We start from the raw sequence: 23,007 nt of genomic DNA on the forward strand, positions 1-23,007 counted from the left end.
ATATTATAAGTAAAGAAGAGCTGCTAAACACTGTGTATGATGGTATTTGCAGTACGAATTGATTTGATTTTGATAGATTTAGTTTGAGCTCCTACAAATAGCTCCAAAATAAAGTGGCATGAAATCGACTTGAAACAGACAAATATGAAAATTGCATATATTGAGCGAGATACTTCTTTAAAGATGCTTCCTACTTAAGATGATATATCTTTTGCTCCAATATTTACTTACTCAAACCAATATTTTCGCTTCTACTTCATCCACCATTACTCACTTTCGCTTTGATTATTTTTTATCCGAGGCCAATCAAACCGCATTGAATTTAATTGGATTAGTTTTGTTTGTTTTTTTTAGTTTTAAACTAATAAGAAAACTAAACCATCTTAGTCATATTTAGTGTAATAAAAATTAAATTTTTATAATGTTCTTTTCAGCCAATAGTATACTATAAAATATCAAATATTTTAAAAGTATAAAATACAATATCATTATCTTCAATCATACAACATGATTTGTAAGATAATTCAAAATTTAACAAGATTAATTTCATATTTTAAACACAATGAATCAAAAACAAAAATTAAAAATTTGTTCTTGATAATTTTTAATAAAGTTTGAGACTAAGAGACATATCTGTTTTTTTTTTTTAAATAAAAGAACTGAACACACAAAGTAAAACATGAGACATATATGTGATACGTTAAAGTTTATAATGAGACTTATGATAAAATTATAATGACAGAAATAGAATAAAAATTATACTTTTAATTTGATTTCTTTCAATTTGTGTTGTAAAATTGATAATTAAACCAACCCAATCAAAAACGATAAATTTCAAATTTTTAGTATTTAATTTTTTCATTTTTTTTCCTTCGGTTTATCGTTTTAGTTTGATTTAGTTTAATTTTAAATATTTCTAAATGTGTATTTTGGTATTTCTCCAAGATCATGGGGATATTTTCCAAGATCGTGCAATAGTTAAATCCTATTTGTTGCGTAGGATCCTTTACTCGAGAGTTGGCATAATTATCGTGTAACTTAAACCTATAAATTTTTTTTTTAAATTTAAATCAATTCAATTCGATGTATAATTTAATCTAAAATATTTTATATATTTTTTTAGTACTAATTGTTTAAAAATATCATTCGTTTTAATTTTTTTATTAACTTTTTTAATTATTTTAATCATAATTTTTTTTATAATAATACACATATATTATTTACACTTTTTTTTCAAACTCTAAATATTTGATTTGCAAACTAGATATGTGTAACTATACATACTAACCCATGTCGTTTACCAGTAAATCAAATAATTATTTGATACAAATTGTTTAATATGTTACAAATTACATATTTTAGTAAATAAAATAATTAAATTTTTATTTGAAAAAAATATCTTTCATATATGACATGTAACAAATATTTAAATGGATAAAATTTAATTTAAATTATGAAAACTAAAAGATTTTAATTTTGATACATTAACAGTATAAAATATTTTATATAATCATATAATCACAACCGTTTTTTGAATAACCATTTATGTGGTTAATATAAAAGATAATTATTTTTATTAATATAATATTATGTGATTAGATATACGTATAAAAATACACGTGCCCATCAAAATTAAATTCATTTGAATATTGTAAAATTTTTGTAACAAAATAAAGTTAAAATAAAAATTTAAATATAAAATACTAAAATAAACACATTTGAATATATAAAATAAAATCTTGAAACAAATCTAAATAAATAAACTTACAATGAAATTAATATTAAAATTTTTAGATTTTGTTTTATTCATCTATTATGTGTAAGTGTTTATATTTAAAAAATAATAATTAATTATCCATTATCAACTTCTCTTAACAAATTCATAAATGGAGACACAAGAACCCTCTTAAATGAGGCATGTATTTTTTGAAAATTTTAATTTATGAGCAAATAACTTAAAATTAAAAAGTAATAACTTAAACAAATCTTTATCTTTATCTTTATCTTTATAGTAATGCAAATGTCTTTATAGTAATACAAATGAGGAGCTCATATGTTGACGTGGCGCTCATACGTTGAGTTTGAAAATTTATTTACTTAGGTATCGTCATTAGAAATTTTTAAAAAATTTATAAATTATAAATTATTATTTGTTTAGGTTGTTATTTTTTAATTTTTAATTATTTGTTTAAGTTATTTTATTTAAGTTGTTATTTTTTAAATTTTAAATTATTTTATTTAAGTAGTTGTTTTTTAAATTTTAAATTATTTGTTTAGTATAAACTCCTACAAATGAGTCCAAAATAGAGTGACATGAAATTGACTTAAGAAAAAAAAAAGACAAATATGAGAATTGCATATATTGAGTGAGATACTGCTTCAAAAATGCTTCCTACTTAAGATGATATACCTTTTGCTCCAATGTTTGCGTTACTACTTCATCCACCATCACTCACTTTGGCTTTGATTATTTCTTGTCTGAGGCCAATCAAACCGCATTGAATTTAATTGGATTAGTTTTGTTTGTTTTTTTAGTTTGAAACTAATAAGAAAAACCAAACCATCTTAGTCATATTTAGACTTAGTGTAATAAAATTAAATTTGTATAGTTTTTTTTTCAGCCAATAGTATACCATAAAATATCAAATATTTTAAAAGTATAAAATTTAATATCATTATCTTCAATAATACAACATGATTGGTAAGATAATTCAAAATTTAACAAGATTAATTTCATATTTTAAATACAATGAATAAAAAACAAAAATGAAAAAAATTGTTCTTGATAATTTCTAATAGCATTTGAGACTAAAAGACATATATGTGATACGTTAAAGCTTATAACGAGATTTATGGTAAAATTATAATGACAGAAATAGAATAAAAATTATACTTTTAATTTGATTTTTTTCGATTTGTGTTGTATAACTGATAAGTGAACCAACTCAATATAAAATGACAAATTTTAAATTTTGAATTTTTAGTATTTAATTTTATTTTTTTGCTTCTGTTTATCGATTTAGTTTGATTTAGTTCAATTTTAAATATTTCTAAATGTGTATTTTGGACTTTTGGTATTTCTCCAAGATCATAGAGATATTTTTTAAGATCGTGCACTGGTTGAATCTTATTTGTTGCGTAGGATTCTTTGCTCCAGAGAGTTGGCATAATTATCGTATAATTTAATCTTATAGATTTTTTTAAAATTTAAATTAATCTAATTTGATGTATAATTTAATCTAAAATATTTTATGTACTTTTTTTTAGTACTAATTATTTAAAATATCATTCGTTCTAATTTTTTCTATCAATTTTTTTAATTATTAATTGTATACTAAAAATTTAAATTTTTAATATTATTTTAATTGTAATTTTTTATAATAATATACATATATCATTTACACTTATAAACGAGATATGTATTTTTTTTTTCAAATTCCAAATATTTGGTTTGCAAACGAGATACCTATAAAGAAAAATTTGGCTATACACATTGACTCATCTCGTTTACCAGTAAATCAGATAAATTATTTGAAAAAAATATCTTTCATACATGACATGTAACAAATATTTAAATGGATAAAATTTAATTTAAGTTATCAAAATTTAAAGATTTGAATTTTGATATATTAACAGTGTAAAATATTTTACATACAGAAAAGTTCTGCATACAAGCCATTAGGGCTTGTATGCTTTACAAGTTCATTAAACAATAAAACCAAAATACGCGCTGCTCCACATACGTTGATTACACGCGCTATATAAGATCCCGCGTATATCTAACTACCAAATTTAAAATATTTGTTTCCTTTTTCGTTTTCGTTATTTTGAGATTTGGTTGTTCTTCTTCTCGTGCGTCTTTCCTCCTTCTTCTCCATCGTTCTTTTCCCCTCCTTTTCTCACTGGTATGTTCTTCGTTTACGTTACCTTTTTCTCTCTCTGCAACTCGAGCTTCGTTTTCTATTTTGATTTGTTGTTTTCTGAAATCAAAGTTTGAACTCGTTTTGAAGATAAGCTCAGATTGTCAGCTGAATCCAGGCGAAGTGGATTATGAATTTGAATCTAACGAAGTTCCTGAGGTTTGATTTACATAGGATTAGTATGAATTTTCTTTCAGTAATTTGTATAGCATTGTGTAGTTGAAAAATTGCTGAACATTGACTGTGAAAGTAACACGTTAACATGAATCTGTCGATTCAATGTATTAGTTGTGATTAATTACCTGAAATTTATAGCAGACGCTCGGGTGTAGATCAGGTCTTTTTTGGGTGTATTTTTGCTAGAATTGAGGGTGTATCTACACTTTACTGGTTTTTTGTTATTTTAATTGAGTTGTTGTTGTTCAGGTGTATTATATCAGACATGATTGGGTGTGTTTTTAGTTTTTGACATGGTGTATTCTATAGCCTGTGTATTTACAGTTTATGGCTTTAAAGATCATTTTGTAGTTGAGTTGTTGCGGTTCGGGTGTATCATATTAGACATGATTGGGTGTATTTGAATCATATCTATGGGTGTATTCACAGTTTCTGACATGGTGTATTGTGCAGCCTCTCTCGGTTGTTGATGACGAGCTTGTTCCGAAGGTTGGAATGACCTTTACCACCCTTGAAGATGCTGGAAAATTTTACAGGAACTATGCCAAGGCTGCAGGTTTCTCTACAAGAGTTCGGTGCACAAATAGGAAGGGAAACGAGATTAAGAATCAACTGATTACATGTAGTAGAGAGGGAAAATGGAAATCTAAAATATCTCCGACCGAGAAGACCAATCCGACAGCCGGTCTAAACTGTCCTGCAAGAATTTATATACACACATTGAATGATGTCGGTGCTTGGATCATTTCAAAGGTTGTGCTCGATCATTCACACCCCTGCTGTCCAAGTAAAGCAGAGATGCTCAAACAGCACAGGGAACTAAGCATGTCCATTCGTCGTACGATAGAGAATAACGAGGAGGCCGGTATCAGACCAAGCAAAACCTACCAATCATTTGTTGCGGCTGCCGGGGGTCACCGCGAGTTAAATTTTATCGAAAAGGACGTGAGGAATTACATTACCAGGGAAGTGCGGAATGTTTCCGAACAAGAAGATGCAAAGGAATTCGGAAAATATTTCTTAAGAATGAAAGAGAAGAATCCGAATTTCTTTTTTGAGCTCGAACTCGAGGAGAATCAATCGATTAAGCTGGCTTTTTGGGCCGATGCAAGAAGCAGAGCTGCCTTTGAGTATTTCGGAGACGTCATTTCATTTGACACCACCTACAATACAAACAGGTAACAAACTGCCCCTGTTTATGATGCTAAATTAATTTATTTTTACGAATCCACAGCAGAGGTGTATATTGGCTGTTTCATTGGGTGTATGCGAAGTATTTGTTGGGGTGTACCTAATGATTTTGCATTCTGGACCATGATAATTTGTTTCAGGTATAATTTGGTCTGTGGTTCTTTTGTCGGGGTGAATCACCACGGTCAGTCAACACTTCTCGGATGCTCTTTGATGAAGAACGAAGAAATTGAATCATTCAAATGGTTATTTCAATGCTGGCTTCGTTGCATGGGAGGAAACGCTCCGAAAGGGTTTCTCACCGATCAGTGCGCTTCAATGAAAAGGGCTTTAGAGGCCTGTATGCCAACAACAGTTCACCGTTGGTGTATTTGGCACATCATGAAGAAGATTCCAAGCAAATTAAACGGGTACAAGGGACATGCCGATATTGAACAAGAAATGAGCCATGTTGTTTGGAACTCTCATAGAAAAGACTCATTTGATAGGAATTGGAACGATTTTCTGCTGAATTTTGGTCTTGCCAACAAGTGGCTTTCAGGTAATGTCTTTTTAAAATCTGCAGCAGAGGTGTAAATTGCATGTTTCTTCGGGTGTATTTATAGTCTGTGTTTGGGTGTATTATGCAGATCTGTATGAAGACCGTCACATATGGGTTTCTATCTATCTGGATCACCACTTCTGGGCAGGGATGAGAAGCACACAAAGGAGCGAGAGCATACATTCATTTTTTAACAAGTACATCACCCGGAACAGCTCGCTTATTCAGTTCGTCAAACAATACGATAATTGCCTCGGAAGCAGGGAGCAAGCAGAGAGAGAATCAGATGCTGCAGATTTTTATACGGTCATACCGTGTGTAACCAAATCCTCCATTGAAGCTCAGTTTCAAGATGCGTACACTCATGCAAAGTTTAGGGAAGTCCAAGCGCAATTCAGAGGAAAGGCGAATTGCATCACCAGATTAAAAAATTCCGCTCTAGGCTATTCAGTATACGAAGTCGGAGAACAAGTTTCCAGCTCAATATTCAACAAGTTCGCGGTTACCTACGACTCAGTTGCAGCTGAGGTAAAATGCCAATGCTTATTATTCGAGTCGAGAGGGATACTGTGCCGTCACACACTAAGCGTGTTAAGCTTCGAACAAGTAAGCCAAGTGTCCCCTAGATATATACTGGAACGATGGAGCAAGAAGGTAAAGAGGCGACACACACACATCAAGAGCAGCCACGACGAGCCACTAATGGAGCCAAGAAGCAAGAGGTTCGACCAATTGGTTTTTCGTTCGCAAAATATTTGCGAATTTGCCTCCGAATCGGAGGAGCTGACTGCAATTCTGTACCGTGCGTACGATAACGTCATGGCCAAGATGGAATCATTAAAAGCCAAAAGGAAGGAGACATCTTTTTTATCCCACGAAGACGCCAACTTGGAATCCGTTAACGAGCTTCAAAGCCCGCCAAGGATTCGAATAAGAGGACGTCCAAAAAACAGGCTAGGTTCAAAGCTGGAGAAACAGATTGCAAATGCCACAAAGAAGAAGAAGACGAAAGTTTTAAGCGAGGTAAAAGTAATGTTCTTTAAATTTGTGGCGATTGAATTTATTTTTCTCGTTAATAGTTTAGCTAATGTGTGAGTGTTATATTCAGATAAACCTGTTTGATGCTGCATCAGCGGTGCATTCAAATTCCAGCCAATATCAAGGACACGTTATGAATTATCAGTTCAGGGTACCAGCAGCAGGGGATGACTCTTTGGGTGTATAGTTTTAGAGAATATGGGTGTAAAAGCACTGTTCTTTTGGGTATATTTTTGTTAATTCACAATTTACATGTAGACACATATATAGATACATATAGAACAAAAGCTGTAAAAATTTGCAGGTTATGGGTGTATATTTGATTTGATGTTTTTCTTCATATTTTAGTACATGTAATTTATACATTTTGAATACAGCACAGACAGTTTGGGTGTATATTTTATGCAATCTTGGGTGTATTATCAGACTTGCGTTGGGTGTAACAGTTTATAATTTGCGTTTATATATGCCTTGATTTTTTCCTTCATATTTTACCACCTGTAATATAGCTTTTGAATACAGCACAGACATTTTACCAGCACAGATAGTTTAACTATGGAAAAAAATATACATGGAATAGAAGTTGTTGATAAATGGCAAATATTTACATCATTTGTTCAATTTACAAACTACCCAGCAGTTGGATTACGCAGTTTCTATATCAGCAGAATTTATCTGACAAAACAGACTCAATAATACAGAGGATGGCTTCCACAGCCTTATATCACTACTCTCTCTAATTGCCCGATCTCTCTGTTTATTCATCTCATTGAATAGTATCCGGGAAGCATACTCCACTCTATAGTGGTCCACCTCCTCCTACAATTAAAAAGTATATTCTGTTTAAACAGCAATATTAATTCAGTAAAGTAATACAGAGTTATATAGTTCTAAAGACAGTTACCTGTGGCCAATTATCCCATTCATACTTCCCCTTTTTGATTTTTCCGGCTCAATTAACTCCATCCATTTCATAACGTAGATAGCGCAGTCATAGCTGAAAACGAAGAAAATAAATTACAAATCTCATTTAGGAAAGTTTAATGTTTAGAGTCACAAATTTATACCTTGATTTTTGGCCTGATATTTTAACATATGATGCTTTAATTTTCTTCTCGTTCTCCCCTTTCTCCAGAGGTTCCCCGCCGGCATATGTTATCAATCTTGAAAATACATATCCCTTAAATACCAAAACAAATCAGTAGTACACCCGAATGAATGCACAAGATACACCCAACTAAATGGACAATATACACCCAACACAACTAACGAAAATAGACCTATCTATTAAAGTAAAGAAGACAGAGGCAACTTACAGTGAATTTATTAAGCTTCTTTCTCTCTTCGCTTGGAGCTTTTTTGTATAGCGGGTCAAGTATATGACATTTCTGCTTTGTTGTATTTATCAGCCATAACCACCAATGCCCCGAGTGGCAAACAGGTGCAAAAATCTGAAGGATTGCCACATTTCAACAGTGTGTTATTTTATTTGGCATATAAGTAAATAAGCATACTAACAAATTTAGCAAACGAAAACTTACATATGGATGCGAAGTTAATTTTTTTCTATCTATGAAGGGAATGAAACTCGGGTAGTCTTCCACCCTGAATTCCTTTTTCGTTTTCGGTGATATGAATTCCCCCTTTGGGTGATCCGAAAGTGCCATGCTCTGCAAGAATTGCGAAACAAGAAATGAAATACTGAAAATACACAACTTACACCTAATCGAACGTAAAAAATACACCCAAATCAATACAGAAAATACACCCAAAGTTAGTAGAAGTAATACTTACCACAATATCGGGGGGGAGACAGTATATTTGTTCTTGAAACCTCTTTTCATTTTTCTGGTTGAGGATGAGGCAGATGGCAGATACAATCTAGAAATATATGCCGAAATCAATTTTACATTAATAAACATTGCAGTTGACTTTGGTGTAAAAACATTAATGTTATTATAATATTACCTGAGATTCTATATCACTTTTTGCCTGGAGGGATGCAAGGTGCATTCTCATCAAAATATATTCTCCTTGGCCAATCAGAGTGCACATCTCCTCATACTCGTTAATATTGCCATCTGTGTCTTCCTTCAGTCTCGTCCCCCAGATGTAGCACTTTTGTTTCATATCATCTGGAATTTGATTTATTCCCTCAGGAGTTTCAAACTTTGCAGAACTTTCTCTCCCAGTCTCCCTTTGAATTTGTGGACTTTCGTTTTTTCCCTTCCCCGCTCTGCTTGCTAATTTTTGGACCAAATTGTCTAATTGTTCTAGCAAATTTGCAGTTTCTGGAGATTTTTCCCTTTCTGTCTCCTGCGTTGACGCCCCCTCCTGGCTTGAATCAGTCAATCCAAGGCTGAATGATGGCATCCCTGGATCTGTTTTAGGAACATAGGTTGCTATCCATGCCATCATCAACAGGGCAGCAACGTCTTCTGCAGCTGGATGACTGCGTCATGATGTATAAGAATAAGAGTAAGAATAAGAATATACGGATGATAAGCAAAGATTGATTTTAGTCTGATGAACTTACATTTTAGTTGGAGCTGGGGGAAGCGTGGGTGTGGTTTCTTGAAGTTGTTTGGGGGGTTCAGGAGTGCTGCACAGTTACACAAAATTAATCATGGCGTAAAAAAAATTGATCAGGAACAATATACACCCAAACTGTTAGCAAATATACACCCAAACTCTAAACAAATATACACACAATACTATTTCTTACGTTTCTGTAGTCCCTTCAATCCGTAGCATAGGGGTTGGTTCAAAATCTATCTCAGTGGTTGTTTGGGATGCCGGCACAAAAACCTGGATCGGGACTCTAAACAAGAAGAAAAATGAAAGGTTAACAACGTATTTGAAAATAATAAGGTTATAAGGTTGAATTATTCTTGGAAAAATCACACTGCAAGCGCTTCCGACGGTGTTTGTTCCCTCACAACCATCATATTCGAATCAGTCGGACTCAACCTAAAATACACCCAAAGAAGGTCAAAAAATACACCCGAACAATTCAAAAAGAAGACAGGCTTTGTTTTTTGAGAACTTACATACTTGCAGTTTTTGCTTTTTTTTGCTGCCTTTTTTTTCTTGAATAAAATAATAAAGGGCTTTTTTTTTCTAAAAAAAATATATACAGAATTAGAAGTAGAAGGTAATAGAAGAACAAAAGTAACGGTTATTTGAAAGAGAAATTATATGCCCTGTGACGGCTGGTTTACACTACTCTGTTCTGTGCGTCCTTGAGAGGAAGGATCATCACTTTCCAAGTTCACAGCCGGTATTCTAAACAGATTTCATGTTATCCAGAAAAAATAAGATACAGGTATAAAATACACTCAAATGAATGCACAAGATACAACCAACCGAATGGACAATATATACCCAACAAAACAAACGAAATATCCGAACTTAGTAAACAACATACACCCAACTTGATCCACACAATACACCCAAATGGTTCCACAAAATACACCCAAATCATGATAACAAGATTTTATTAAATAAAGCTTCTTACGTTTCAGAGGACACATAGCGACCTTCTGTCGATCGCAGGTCAGCTTGGTTCTCCCTGCGAAACAAGAAACAATTATTAGCAAACAAAACACACCAAAATCTGAAATAGACAGCCCAGCAAGACATACCCACTGCAGCAGATTTATCAATGTTTACCCTTAGCCATTCATCTAGTTCGTCACTTGATATTTCATATCTCTCACTACATTCATAAAAGAAGATGTTAACAAAAATAATTACGATGATAGACGGTAATATAGCTTACGAGGTACTGTACCCATCAAAGTATTGATCTTCTTCAGGAGGTGAATCCTCCACAACAACTTTTTTCTTTTTTGGTTGTGTTCTGGGTGGAAAAAAAAGAGTACCAATCAGAAATAAAAAATTAATTTTATCACAGAATATTATCCAAAGAAGTGCTTACTTTTTTGGTGTTGTTTTTGTCTTTTTCTTTTTCTTTTCCTTCTCCGCCGGTGATGATTCTTCGCTCCTATAAGTTAATAATAGACACTTCAGTTAAGACACGAAATCTTTATAATGAAGCCAAAAGAATGGAGTAATAATTTCAAGACATTACTCATCACTTAATTCAGATTCAGGTTCTGAATCAGAATCTGAGTCCTCTTGCCTCTTCTTTCTTTTTCTGGAGTCCATTCTGGAAGGCAAAGAATCATTATTTAGAATATACTAAAAATACACCCAAATGAATACACAACATACACCCAACTGAATATATAATATACACCCAACACAGCAAATGAAATACACCCAGCTTAATAAACTACATACACCCAACGTGATCAACAAAATACACCCAACTCGAAAAAGAAATTACACCCAAGTATGGTACTTACTTTTTCCCCTTTTTGCTGGGGTGTTTTCTTCCTGAATCCTCTGAGTCTTCTTGAGTCTCAGACTCAGAGGTAGTACTGTCACTGTCAGTAGTTGTTTCTGTCTCCGAAGACGATGTTGGACTCGCCTTCCTTTTTTTGTTTTTTTGATTTCTTGTTTTTTTCTTTTTTTTTTCTTTTTTTTTCATTTTTTCTCTTGTCTCCGCCATCTTCACAATCCCCTGAAACATTAGATATTTTAGTTAGCAGCATTCAAGTAAATAAAATACATCCAACATATTATGTTTACTTACCAAAATTTCCTCTCTTTCTGCATTCATTCTTTCCACCAACTGCTCCTTACTCCAGTTGGCAATCCATGGTTTTGGTGGTCTTTCATTCCTCTTCTTGCCTTTGTTTTTTGAAAGATGAAAGTAAACTATCATCAGGGCGAAGAGGTAGCCATCAATTGCCTTCTTCTTCTTCTCCTGGTAGTCTGTGATGCCTTTGACCATGAAGGTCAAAACATGCCCCCCCCCCCCCCAAGTTTCTCTCCGATATGCCCTCTATCTTAAAAATTGGGGCCAGGTGCACGGGCGATATTTTGTTTATCGTTGTTGGCAAAAGGAACGCCATCTGTATATAGAGGATGAATATCTTCTTGAACATCAGGCGTTCCTCTTCGTTGCCAACGCCGATTTCCATCATTTCATCGGTAAGACTTTTGAGGGTCTTACCCTAGAATCTTCTAAAAATTATTTTGTCATCATCAGAAAGTTTCTTATACTCAACTTTCTCAGGAAATAGATCTCCTACAAAAAGGAAGACAACAAAGTATCCAAGTCGGTTCAAATACACCCAAGCATCAACTTAAATACACCCAAGCAACAACTTAATATACACCTATAATTTTAAGCTAGTTACCTGTTGCATTGATGCCAAGCGCATGACCTATTGTTTTTGGTGTTATTTGGAAAGAACCATATCCTGTTTTCAGTCTGTTCTCCCCAAGTTTGAAGTTGTTTACCAGCTCCCTTAACAGTTGGTGATCCACCCTTAGTGGTGGGATGTGCATCAACCTACCGAATCCGAGATCCCTCACAATCGCCTTCTTCTCCTCAGTCATGTTTCTGAACTTATCACTTAGGAGATGTATGGCACACTTAAGGTCTTTTGTTTGGTTTCTTGCTGCCATTTTCTCTGAAACAAAAAATACACCCAAAGATATCAGTAAGATACACCCATATATATGAGTCAGATACACCCATTAATAACCGTAAGATACACCCATTGATAACAGTAAGATACACCCATATATATGAGTCAGATACACCCAAAGATATCAGTAAGATACACCCATTGATAACAGTGAGATACACCCATAGATATGATTTAGATACATCCATATATATATCAGTTAGATATCCCTCAAACATGCTTCAATATCAAGCCACATTACAAGGTCAAGCAGTATACACCCCCCAATCTACGGAATAAACCCCCAAAAATCAACAACAATAGCAGGAGAACTTAGAACAACAACATAGAACGACGTAGAACTTAGAAGAACGACGTAGAACTTAGAACAGTGTAACAAAGAAGCAAGAATAATAGTAAACCCTAGAAGAACGACGTAGAAGAAAAGTAAAATATACAGGAATCTTAATGAACTTACGTTGAGTATTGTTGCTTTGTTTTCTCTTCAGATTCTTCACGGAGAGTTTGATGGTCTTTTGATGGAGGTTTCGAACAACGACTTGTATATTTTGAACTTTGATTTTCGCTCGAAAATGGAAGGGTTTCCTTGTTTTCGAAGCGCTTTGAGAAGTGGAGAAGTGGAAGAAGTGGAAGAGTCTGTCATACGTAACCGTTTGAGTGTTGAGCGCGTGATTTTGACGCTCCATGTTATCTCTCTTCATGCGCGTGAGTTCTATTTGGGCTGGGCCAACTTGTAAGCTTGTAAGCTTGTATGTGTAGCAGGCCCGTTTTACATAATTGTATAATCAGTTAATCACAACCGTTCTCTTAAATGATTATTTATGTGGTTAATATAAAAGATAATTATTTTTATTAATATAATATTATGTGATTAGATGCACATGTAAAATAATTTTATATAGTTTATCAAAATTAAATTCAAACTAAAAAAGGTTAATTCATTTACGAATAATCAATAAATCCCTGAAATTACTAAAAACGGGTTTACCATTTAAGAAGGGCAAAAACAAAACGGCAAGTATCTGTAATTGAATTTTAATTTAAAAGTTGAATTTTGAAATCAAAACTTCGAGTAAATGTCCAAAATAGTCCCTGGATTTCAAATTGGTATTCAATTTAGTCCTTAATTTTTCTAAATGACCAACTAAATCCCTTAAATTCAGAAACGTGCGTCTCCGTTAGTCCTTCGCAGAAGTACCGTCAAAACATTGCTGATGTGGAACGTTAACTGCAATGTGGGCATTCCAGCTGTATGCTGATGTGTGCCAAGGTTGAATTTGATTCAAATTGGTATTTGGAATTGCCTAATATTACCCAAATTAGTCCATTTCAATTATAAAACCCTAATTGTCTTCCCTTGTTCAAACTGTATGCTACGTTCTTCTATTCTTCGACTTTCCTTCTCTTCTTCGACTCTCCTTCTCTTCTTCAGATGAAAAAAATAATGTTATTTCATTAACAATCTGCTATTACACAAGCAGCAAGTACTTTGATTAGCAAAATAACTTACCTCCACCACCATTCATGGTCTTCCACAAATAATTGAATTTATGTGAGGCCAATATTGACCAATGCAATTATGACAATGGCAGCGATAAATGTGATGAACAAAATGCTAGAAAGAGTGTATAAATTGTAGTCCTACATACTAGCATATTTCTGATGTAACTACAGGACAATTGCACTAAATGACACAAGATCGCCAATAAACATTTGAAATGGTATTTTCCTATATCAAGCAAATTGCTGAATCTTCCTAGAATATCTCTTTGTGGAAGAAGGGTTTTAAAACTCAATTCTAAAGTCGTATCCAACAACTCCATCAAACACGAGCAAGGGGATAGCAAGGACTATGAATATAACAAGAATCACAATAATGGAGTAAAACGTGAGAGCAGTTGTGGCACCATAAAATATTGCAATAATATTGAAGATAGAGGCTATGACAAAAACTAGTCTAATGTAAAGAATTACTGCTAAATTAACACTCTTTTTCTGGAATCATAATCAAGTAACACAATAGACATAGGATGTTGATAAAAAAATATAATGAGACATCATTTATTTTTCATGTTAATTGTATATGAAATTACCCATTCATTTCCAACAAACTAGCCATAGAAGGATGCTGATAAGTACCTGAACAGCAAATAAATTTTTGAATATATATCCATCCTATTCTCAAAATGCAGTGCAGTTGCATTTCAGGTAATTGAATAAGTGAACTTAAATCAACATCATTACTTATATCAATGGCACCATTTGGATCACCAAATACATTCACTTCTATGACTTGGTCTCCATTAAAAGAACATCAAATTGAACATGCATAAAAAAGTAATACTTTGTCCCTCCCTTAGCAGGACTCCAATAATCCTCCTCAAACTTCCCAATAAACTCCCAAAATAGAAGGTAATCCAAGTAAAACTGGAAGTAGTAGTCATAGTTAATAGCTTCGTTGAAGCTTGCAACCTCATCAACATCCATTTTTGGCACAATGTCTCATCAATTTTGTCCTCTCTGAACTTAAATTCATACAAAGCATTGCTCAAATAAAAAGCCACAATAACAGAATTAAAATCCCCATCTTTTTTATGCTTCACTTTACCAATAACTCCCTTTATTCCTTTATTCTTTTTTTCTTTTTCTATCACTATAATGTTTTGAACATCATTGGAGCGATTTATCTCAATATAAATTACATCCACACATTCAAGATTTGTATCAAAAAGAGTGATAGTGAGAGATAACAAAAACCTAAACACTCACCTTTCACCTTTTGCAATGTGCGAATACAATGATGCTTCATGCAAAACTTGCTTCACTGAATACAACTGGGAGTGTCACGGAGGGGCACTTGTGAAGCTCGACAACTGCGAGTTGAAGGAGATGAAGAGATGATGCAAAAGAGAAGAAAGTGTTTTTGATAGCAAACGGCATCGTTTGGCCTGTTCCCCTTAAACGGTGTCACTTTTCAAATTGCCAACTAAGCATTTAACTGCACACATCAGCAGTGTTATAATGTCTGGTAACTTTTGGATTAACGGAGATTCACGATTTCGAGAGTCAGGGATGTATTTGGTCATTTTAAAAAATGGAGGACTAATCTGAAGCGAGTTGGGAATTTCAAGGACCATTTTGGGCATTAACTCTCAAAACTTCTGTTCTTGCTCAACGGGGAACAAGAGTTCTCGAAACTGCTCCTTCTTTTTTTTTTTGTGTGTTCTCTCTTTCTTTCCCTCAATCTCTTGCGAGTTCCACTATGAGTTCCACTATGTCCCCAGGGATAGGTAGCCAGGCATCGGCTTCACCCCCTCATCGGTATTCATGTGCTTTTTTTTCATTGCTTTTTGTCAATCAATGATGTTGTACCTTGATAACGGTGTCGTTTTGTGTCGATATATGGTGTGCCTCCTTGATTTTGCTTAATGTTTGCATTTAGCAATAGCAGCTGATTTTTTGTTCTTGCTACGGATATCTGCTTTGTTCCATTTTGGATCTTTCTTGTGATCTTCAATAATTAATTTTCACCACTTGAATATTGTGTTACACACAGGAGAACTACTGGTCCTATAAGGCGAGCAAGGGGTGCTTGGACAGCAGAGGAGGTTAGTAATTGGACTTGGAGATAGCTGTTGTTACTTTTATTTATTGTCTTTAATGTTTTGGTGATACGTGCTCTTACTGTTTTAAGAAGTTGATTAATAGTGAATTCATATTAGTTGATTTAGTGCTTCTTAATATACATCTTTATATGCTAAAAATGCCAATGTATTTATAGTTCTGTAACATTTCAAATTGAGACCAAGATATTTTCTTGTCATTTTTACCACTTGACTTTTCATGTAATCACAACATAGTGCTCTTCAAACTCCTGCAGGATGAGACATTAAGGAATGCTGTTGCAGCCTTTAAGGGAAAGAGTTGGAAAAAAATAGGTATTTAGATTTAATGATATGGTAGTAAACAATATTTGTTTCCAGGAGGTCACTCAGATAAAGACGCTTAAAACGTCTTTTTTTAAAGATGTTTTCATGTTGTGTTTTAATTGGTTTCTGTATAATTTATTCGGTGTCCCTCATCACATATTATTAAATTCCTTAAAAGATTTTCTTTTCAAAAAGAATAAAAAATATTTAATTTGGACTGAAACAAAAAAGGTAATAGATTAACTATTAGATTTTTTTTAAAAAATTATTTACATAAAAAAATATATCACATTTATAATATATATATATATATATATATATATATATATATATATATATAACAAGCTCAAACCTCTTAAAATTTTTATAAATAAAAAAATAATTAATTTATATTCATACAATATATAAAATAATTACTATATTATTATTATATTATAGATTAAGATTCACTAATTAAAATTTTTTTTTAATATAAGCATTAGAAATAAATAAAATTTTTATAATTAAATATAATGTAACAAAATATATATAATATTAATTAATTCTTAAAAAATTCTAAAAAAATAGTTTCTTTCATTTTAGTAAAATAACTATTTATTAAAGTAGGCAAATTAATTATTTTCTTCTCATATACAGTTTTTTTAAGACATAAAAGTAATTAATTAGGACATTGGTTAAGATAATTAAAGTCACTATTTCATTAAATTTTTAATTTAAAGAAAATCATAGTTAATTTTGGTATAGAAATTTTGAATTTGAAAACATTGATAAAAATTATGTTGAATTTTGATTTATTTGATTCTCATTTAAATTAATCACTACATAAGTTAAAGTTCTATTTTGAAGTTATATTCGAGCTTTAATCTGATTTTTAAATTTTCAATTTACTTAGTTTGATTTTTTAACTTAGGTATCCATGACTCATATTAGGGTTTTAAGTGTTTAGTTGAAAAAAATAAGGTAAAAAAATTTTCAATTGTCATAACTATTAAGTTGGGAGATTAATTGAGTAAATCGAAATTTTTGAAATTAGATTGAAACATAGTTGTTAGAACCGAACCAGTAATCGAACCGGTCAAGCTACTGGTTTACTGGTTTATTGGTTCAATCGATAAATCACTGATTGAACTGATAAAACCGGTCTCACGTAAATATAAAATATAAAATAGTTAAAAACTTAAAATTAAAATTTGAAACACACATCTTCACTAACATTTTATGAAGAATCAAGTCTCAACTTCTAAAAATAACTAATATAAAAAACCATAAAATTGTAATACTACAATAGTATTTTATTTTGACACAATAAAAAAATAATTAATTCACAAAGTCTATCATCTAACTATAATATCAGTAGATTTTAACACTAACATCAAAACAAATAACCTTAATCATAATACTAGCAATAAAATAGATCAAGTAAATTAATAAATTTTTAGTGAAATTTATATTTATATTAATAATGGTATATAATTAAAATATAATTAATTTTAAAAATAGAAAAAAATAAAAATTAAATTATATTAGATATTTATGTATACTATATAATTAGTATTTGTCAAATAGAGTACTTAAAAGTGCAATGGCTAAGTGGCAAGTAAAGGTTGTTTTTGTTTCAAGATTTTTGGTTCGAGACCTTGTGGAGACATTTTAAAAATTTTTTCAAGCAGACTAGTTCGATTAGACCGGTTCTTACCAGTTAACACCGGTTTTATTCCTTAGACTGTCCAAGGAGTAAACCGAATCGATTCTAGTCCGGTTCACTAATTTTTCGGTCGAACCAGCCAATCCAGTTCGGTTTTTACAACTATAGATTGAAATACGAACATAATTTCAGAGACCAATAAGTATTATCTCTTTGTTAACAATTAAGTTGTTTTAATGGTAATTAAGATCTAATAATGATTTATAATAAAAGAAGCATTCTTTTGCAACAATGAACCTATAGTAGTAGTTAGGAGTGTTCATAGATTAGATCATATCCATATAAATCTACAGTATTTATCTGTATCTGATTTGTAATTTGAGGATATGATCTGATCTGTAAGATGATCAGATTGGATCGAATCGGATCCACACTCTAATTAGATAGAAATAAATATGTTTAAAAAAATAAACAAAAAAATTATTGACTTTTTTTATAAAAATAAAATTTTTAATATTTTTTATTTTATGGATATATTTGATACATGATCCAAACATAAAAAGTGCGAATATCGAATTTGATCTAATAAGTTTAGTGCGGATTTGATCGAAATTTCAGTCATATCCTATCTGTAAACACCCCTAGCAATAATAACTAAAAAATTATAATGATTATATTTGTAACTAAGAGGAAGTGCCAAAAAAAGTACTAAATACAAGAACATTTAATCAAATATTAAAAGAAAATTTTACTTTAAAACAGTTGGACTTTTTTTTGCTCATATATATATATATAATGTAATAATAATAATAATAATATGATAATTGTTTTATATATCACACAAATATAAACTTTTTTTTCTATGATCTTAAGAAAGATTTTGTAAGTCTCTAACCTTGTTATCGATTTTTGTAGTGTTAGCCCTCATATTATCAATTTGATTCATATATAATTCGGATGATAAATTATTTGGTGACAGGCTTCCTTTTTTACTGTGATATACTTATTTATTATTATTATTTATTATTATTATTATTATTATTATTATTATTATTATTATTATTATTATTATTATTATTATTATGTACATTAAAAAATAACAGGCTAAATTATTGCCATAACATAATAGAAGTATGGAAGTTTATCATTCTTCTCTAGTGGAGGAAACAAAATTATTTTCAATAGTTTATTTAACGTTTAGTAGAATAAAAATAAATTTTTTAGTACGAGTTTAATATTTTTATTCATCATAAAATATTTATAAAATTACTCGTAGATAAATTTTGGAAAAAAAGAAAAAAACCATGATTTTTAATTTTAAAATAAATTTTATTTTTATTTTTTAATAATATTAATTTTTCACCGTATATAATTATTCAATTATTTTTGAATCATATATAAATAAATTATTCTTAATAATACTTTTTTGTGTTATTCAATTATCTTTTTTAAAAAATAATTAATTATTAAAATAATTAAACTTTTCACAACAAAAATAATAAAAAATTATGAACGAAAAAAATTAACCATCCTAATAATTTTTGTATTTTTATTTATATTTTAATTATAAACATAAATATAATTTAATTATATTATTTATGAAATGTGACTATAGATGTAGATAAAATTTAGTTATATTACTTATATATAATTTTATTATATTGTATTACTTATAAAATTAGATTATAATTATGACAATAGAATTATTTTTGTACTTTTATATGTGTGACTAATTGGTGGTGTTAAAACATTACTCTTAATTATAAATAAGGTTTATAATTTAAAAAATCAAAGACTCAATTAAAAAGATACGAAAAAAATGATGTTAAAATATTCTAACTCTTTAAAATAAAAATTTTTAAAATTCAATTAAAAATTATTTAAAATTTAAACTCAATAAAAATTTATATTCAATGTTTTTTGTATTAAATATATTTAATAACCTATTATATTATATTGGTTGAAATTAGTTTTATCATGTTAATTTTTTAATAACACTTTATTAGAAAAAACCATCTTTTCATAATTTTTTAAAAACTAATTAATATTATATATATTTTGTTACGTTACATCTTGTTATAAAAAAATTATTTATTTCTAATGCTTATATTAAAAATAAAAACAAAATTTAAATTAGTAAATTTTAATCTATAATATAATAATAATATAGTAATTGTTTTAAATATTATACAAATAAAAATTAATTATTTTTTTATTTATAAAAATTTTAAGAGCTTGTTTTATATATATATATTATGAATGTGATATATTTTTTATGTAAATAATCTTTTAAAAAAATCTAATAGTTAATCTATTACCTTTTTTGTTTTAGTTCAAATTAAATATTTTTTATTGTTTTTGGAAAGAAAATTTTTTGAGAAATTTAATAATATGTGGTGAGGAATACCGAATGAATTATACAAAAACTAATTAAAACACAACATGAAAACATTTTTAAAAAAAGACGTTTTAAGCATCTTTATCTGAGTGGCCTCCTTGTTTCCAATTTGTTCTGTGAAGGAGAATTATTTATTATGAAGTTGAACCACAGGAATTTGTCTTGCGAATCATAAGACATAATATTTTCTATACCACTTACTTACTGAAAGAATTATGCTCAATTTCATGACACCAATTTAAAATGTGAATGCAGCTGAGTTTTTCCCTGATAGAACAGATGTTCAATGTCTGCACAGATGGCAAAAAGTTCTTAGTCCAGAACTTGTTAAAGCACCTTGGACTAGGGAGTGACGCAACATTGCTAAGGTTTCATTTTGGAATTACAAGAAATTTTCATGGAAAAAAAAAAAGTATGGAATGTACTGGTTTCAATATTTGTAAGTTGGGGTTGAATTTTCAGACTGGTAAGGAGAGGGTTTTAGAAAATAAGATTTTTTTTCTTTGATCTTTTTTGATATGGATAATGTCATTTTTTTAATAATTTAGGGATTTGAACAGTTAAATCCACAATTATTTTCTTTCAATCATCTTTTTTGGATATGGATAAAATATTTTTTTGTGGTATAATTTAAATAAATTTATTAAAAAATATTCATGATAGCTGATTACTCTTCGAAAAAATATTAAAATTATACTAAAAAATTTTTTATTTTATGCAAAATAATTTAAAAAATGGCTTAAAAGATGGTAGGAGTACTATAAAAATTTGTAATGTCCTAATAATTTAGGACATTAAAAAAATACTCTACATAGTCAATAATAATTTAGAAATTAAAGAAAATATATTTTTATCATGTATTTACCTAAATCACTAGAATATTACAAACTTTTATAGTATTCATAACATTTTTAAAGCCATTTTTTAAAAATTATTTTGTATAGAATAAAATATATTTTTAATTGTTTTGTATAGAATAAAATATTTTCTTTCATTTCTAAATTATTATTGACTATGTAGAGTATTTTATTTAAAATTTGAGTACATGCATGTATTTACCTAAGTCATTAGAACATTACAAATTTTTATAGTACTCCTAACATTTTTAAGCCATTTAGGGGAGCACGAACATAAGCTGAGTGTGGCAGAGATAAAGATGTTGAGATGGATGAGTGGTCATACGCGATTGGACAAAATAAGGAATGAAGATATAAGGGAGAGAGTTGGAGTAGCACCCATTGTGAAAAAGATGGTTGAATCGCGTCTCAGGTGGTTTGGACATGTGGGAAGAAGACCGATAGAACATCCAGTCAGGAGGGTGGATGAGATGGAAGATGGACAAAGAACGAAAGGCAGAGGAAGACCTAAGAAGACCATCCGTGAGGTGGTCAAACGAGATCTACATGTAAACGGTCTCTCTGTAGACATGATACATGACAGAGCACAATGGCGTCGTTTGATTCATGTAGCCGACCCCACTTAGTGGGATAAGGCTTTGTTGTTGTTGTTGTTATTTTTTTAAATTGTTTTGCATAAGATAAAATATTTTTTGTAGTATAATTTAAATAAATTTATTAAAAAATATTCATGAGCTATTAAAAATGGACAAAAGAGTATTGTATGAAATTCAAATTGATAGCTCATTAATATTTTAAAGAAGTCTCGTAATTAATATTTTGTTAACTTTTTTTAATGTATGAAATAAAATATATATTTTTTAATTTTTAAATTATTAATTTTTTTAATAAATTATTAATTTTTTAACAGCATAATTCGAATTATACCATGAATAATTCGAATCAGTCAAATTCAAATTACTTGAAAAGGCGTGCGTGAGTGTAGTTCGAATCACTCTGATTCGAATGACGGTGTGTAATTCGAATCAGGTTGATTCGAATTAGTGTGTGCGTGTGTTTATGTATAATTCGAACCCAACTGATTCAAATTATGTAGAAATGGAGTTCGAATTTAGCTGATTCGAACTACGTATAAATGTGCATTAAATATTTGGCTCCCCTTGATTTATTATTGTCATTTGCCCTATTTCTTATTAACTCAATTTCTTTTACAGTTACATATTTGTTTCATAGTTTGATTTAATATATTTTTTATAAAAAATTCTTAATTTGATATTTGAGTTTATGTATTTTCATTTTTATTTTTCATTATATTATGAAAAAGATAAATTAAAATTATATTTTACAATATTATTCATTGGTATATAACATTAAAATTATAACATAGAAAGATTCGATATAAAGGTTATACATTTGGATATTTAAATGACACGGAAAAAATAATTATTTCAGTAAATCTACACCTATCATACAAATTAACATAATGAGAGATTATACAAGATTGAAAGTTGTGATAAAAATACTATGTGGTAATTGGTTGCGACCGAATAAAGAGAAGAAGGAAATAGAAGAAGAAAATTACGGTTAACAATAGGGTAGGGTAAGGTAGGGTAGGGTATGGTTTGAACCCTATTCTAATCTTATCCGCGTTGAAAATTTCATTAAAATTCTATCCTATTCTATCTATGAATTGAGAATTTCTCGATTCTAATTTTATTCGCACCCTAAAATTCTAAATTCTACCCTA

General features: G+C 30.2%; 1 protein-coding gene across 1 annotated transcript; it reads left to right on the forward strand.

Annotated features, from left to right (window-relative positions):
* The first annotated feature begins 15,680 nt into the window (after positions 1–15,680).
* On the forward strand, positions 15,681–20,756 carry LOC130963158 (transcription factor MYB3R-3-like). The gene is made up of 4 exons (XM_057889308.1): positions 15,681–15,752; positions 15,988–16,039; positions 16,312–16,369; positions 20,659–20,756. The coding sequence occupies exons 1-4, from the start codon at positions 15,694–15,696 to the stop codon at positions 20,754–20,756; spliced, it is 267 nt and encodes an 88-aa protein (XP_057745291.1). The 5' UTR covers positions 15,681–15,693.
* The last annotated feature ends 2,251 nt before the right edge of the window (positions 20,757–23,007 follow it).

This window comes from Arachis stenosperma, chromosome 2, assembly GCF_014773155.1.
Source record: "Arachis stenosperma cultivar V10309 chromosome 2, arast.V10309.gnm1.PFL2, whole genome shotgun sequence".
Classification (NCBI taxonomy): Eukaryota; Viridiplantae; Streptophyta; class Magnoliopsida; order Fabales; family Fabaceae; genus Arachis; species Arachis stenosperma.

Excerpts from the sequence above, each read along its gene's own strand:
- LOC130963158 (XM_057889308.1), top strand. The coding sequence starts at position 15,694 with ATGAGTTCCACTATGTCCCCAGGGATAGGTAGCCAGGCATCGGCTTCA. Across the intron at positions 15,753-15,987 it reads TCGGCTTCACCCCCTCATCG|GAGAACTACTGGTCCTATAA; the intron begins GTATTCATGTGC and ends TGTTACACACAG. Across the intron at positions 16,040-16,311 it reads GTGCTTGGACAGCAGAGGAG|GATGAGACATTAAGGAATGC; the intron begins GTTAGTAATTGG and ends AAACTCCTGCAG.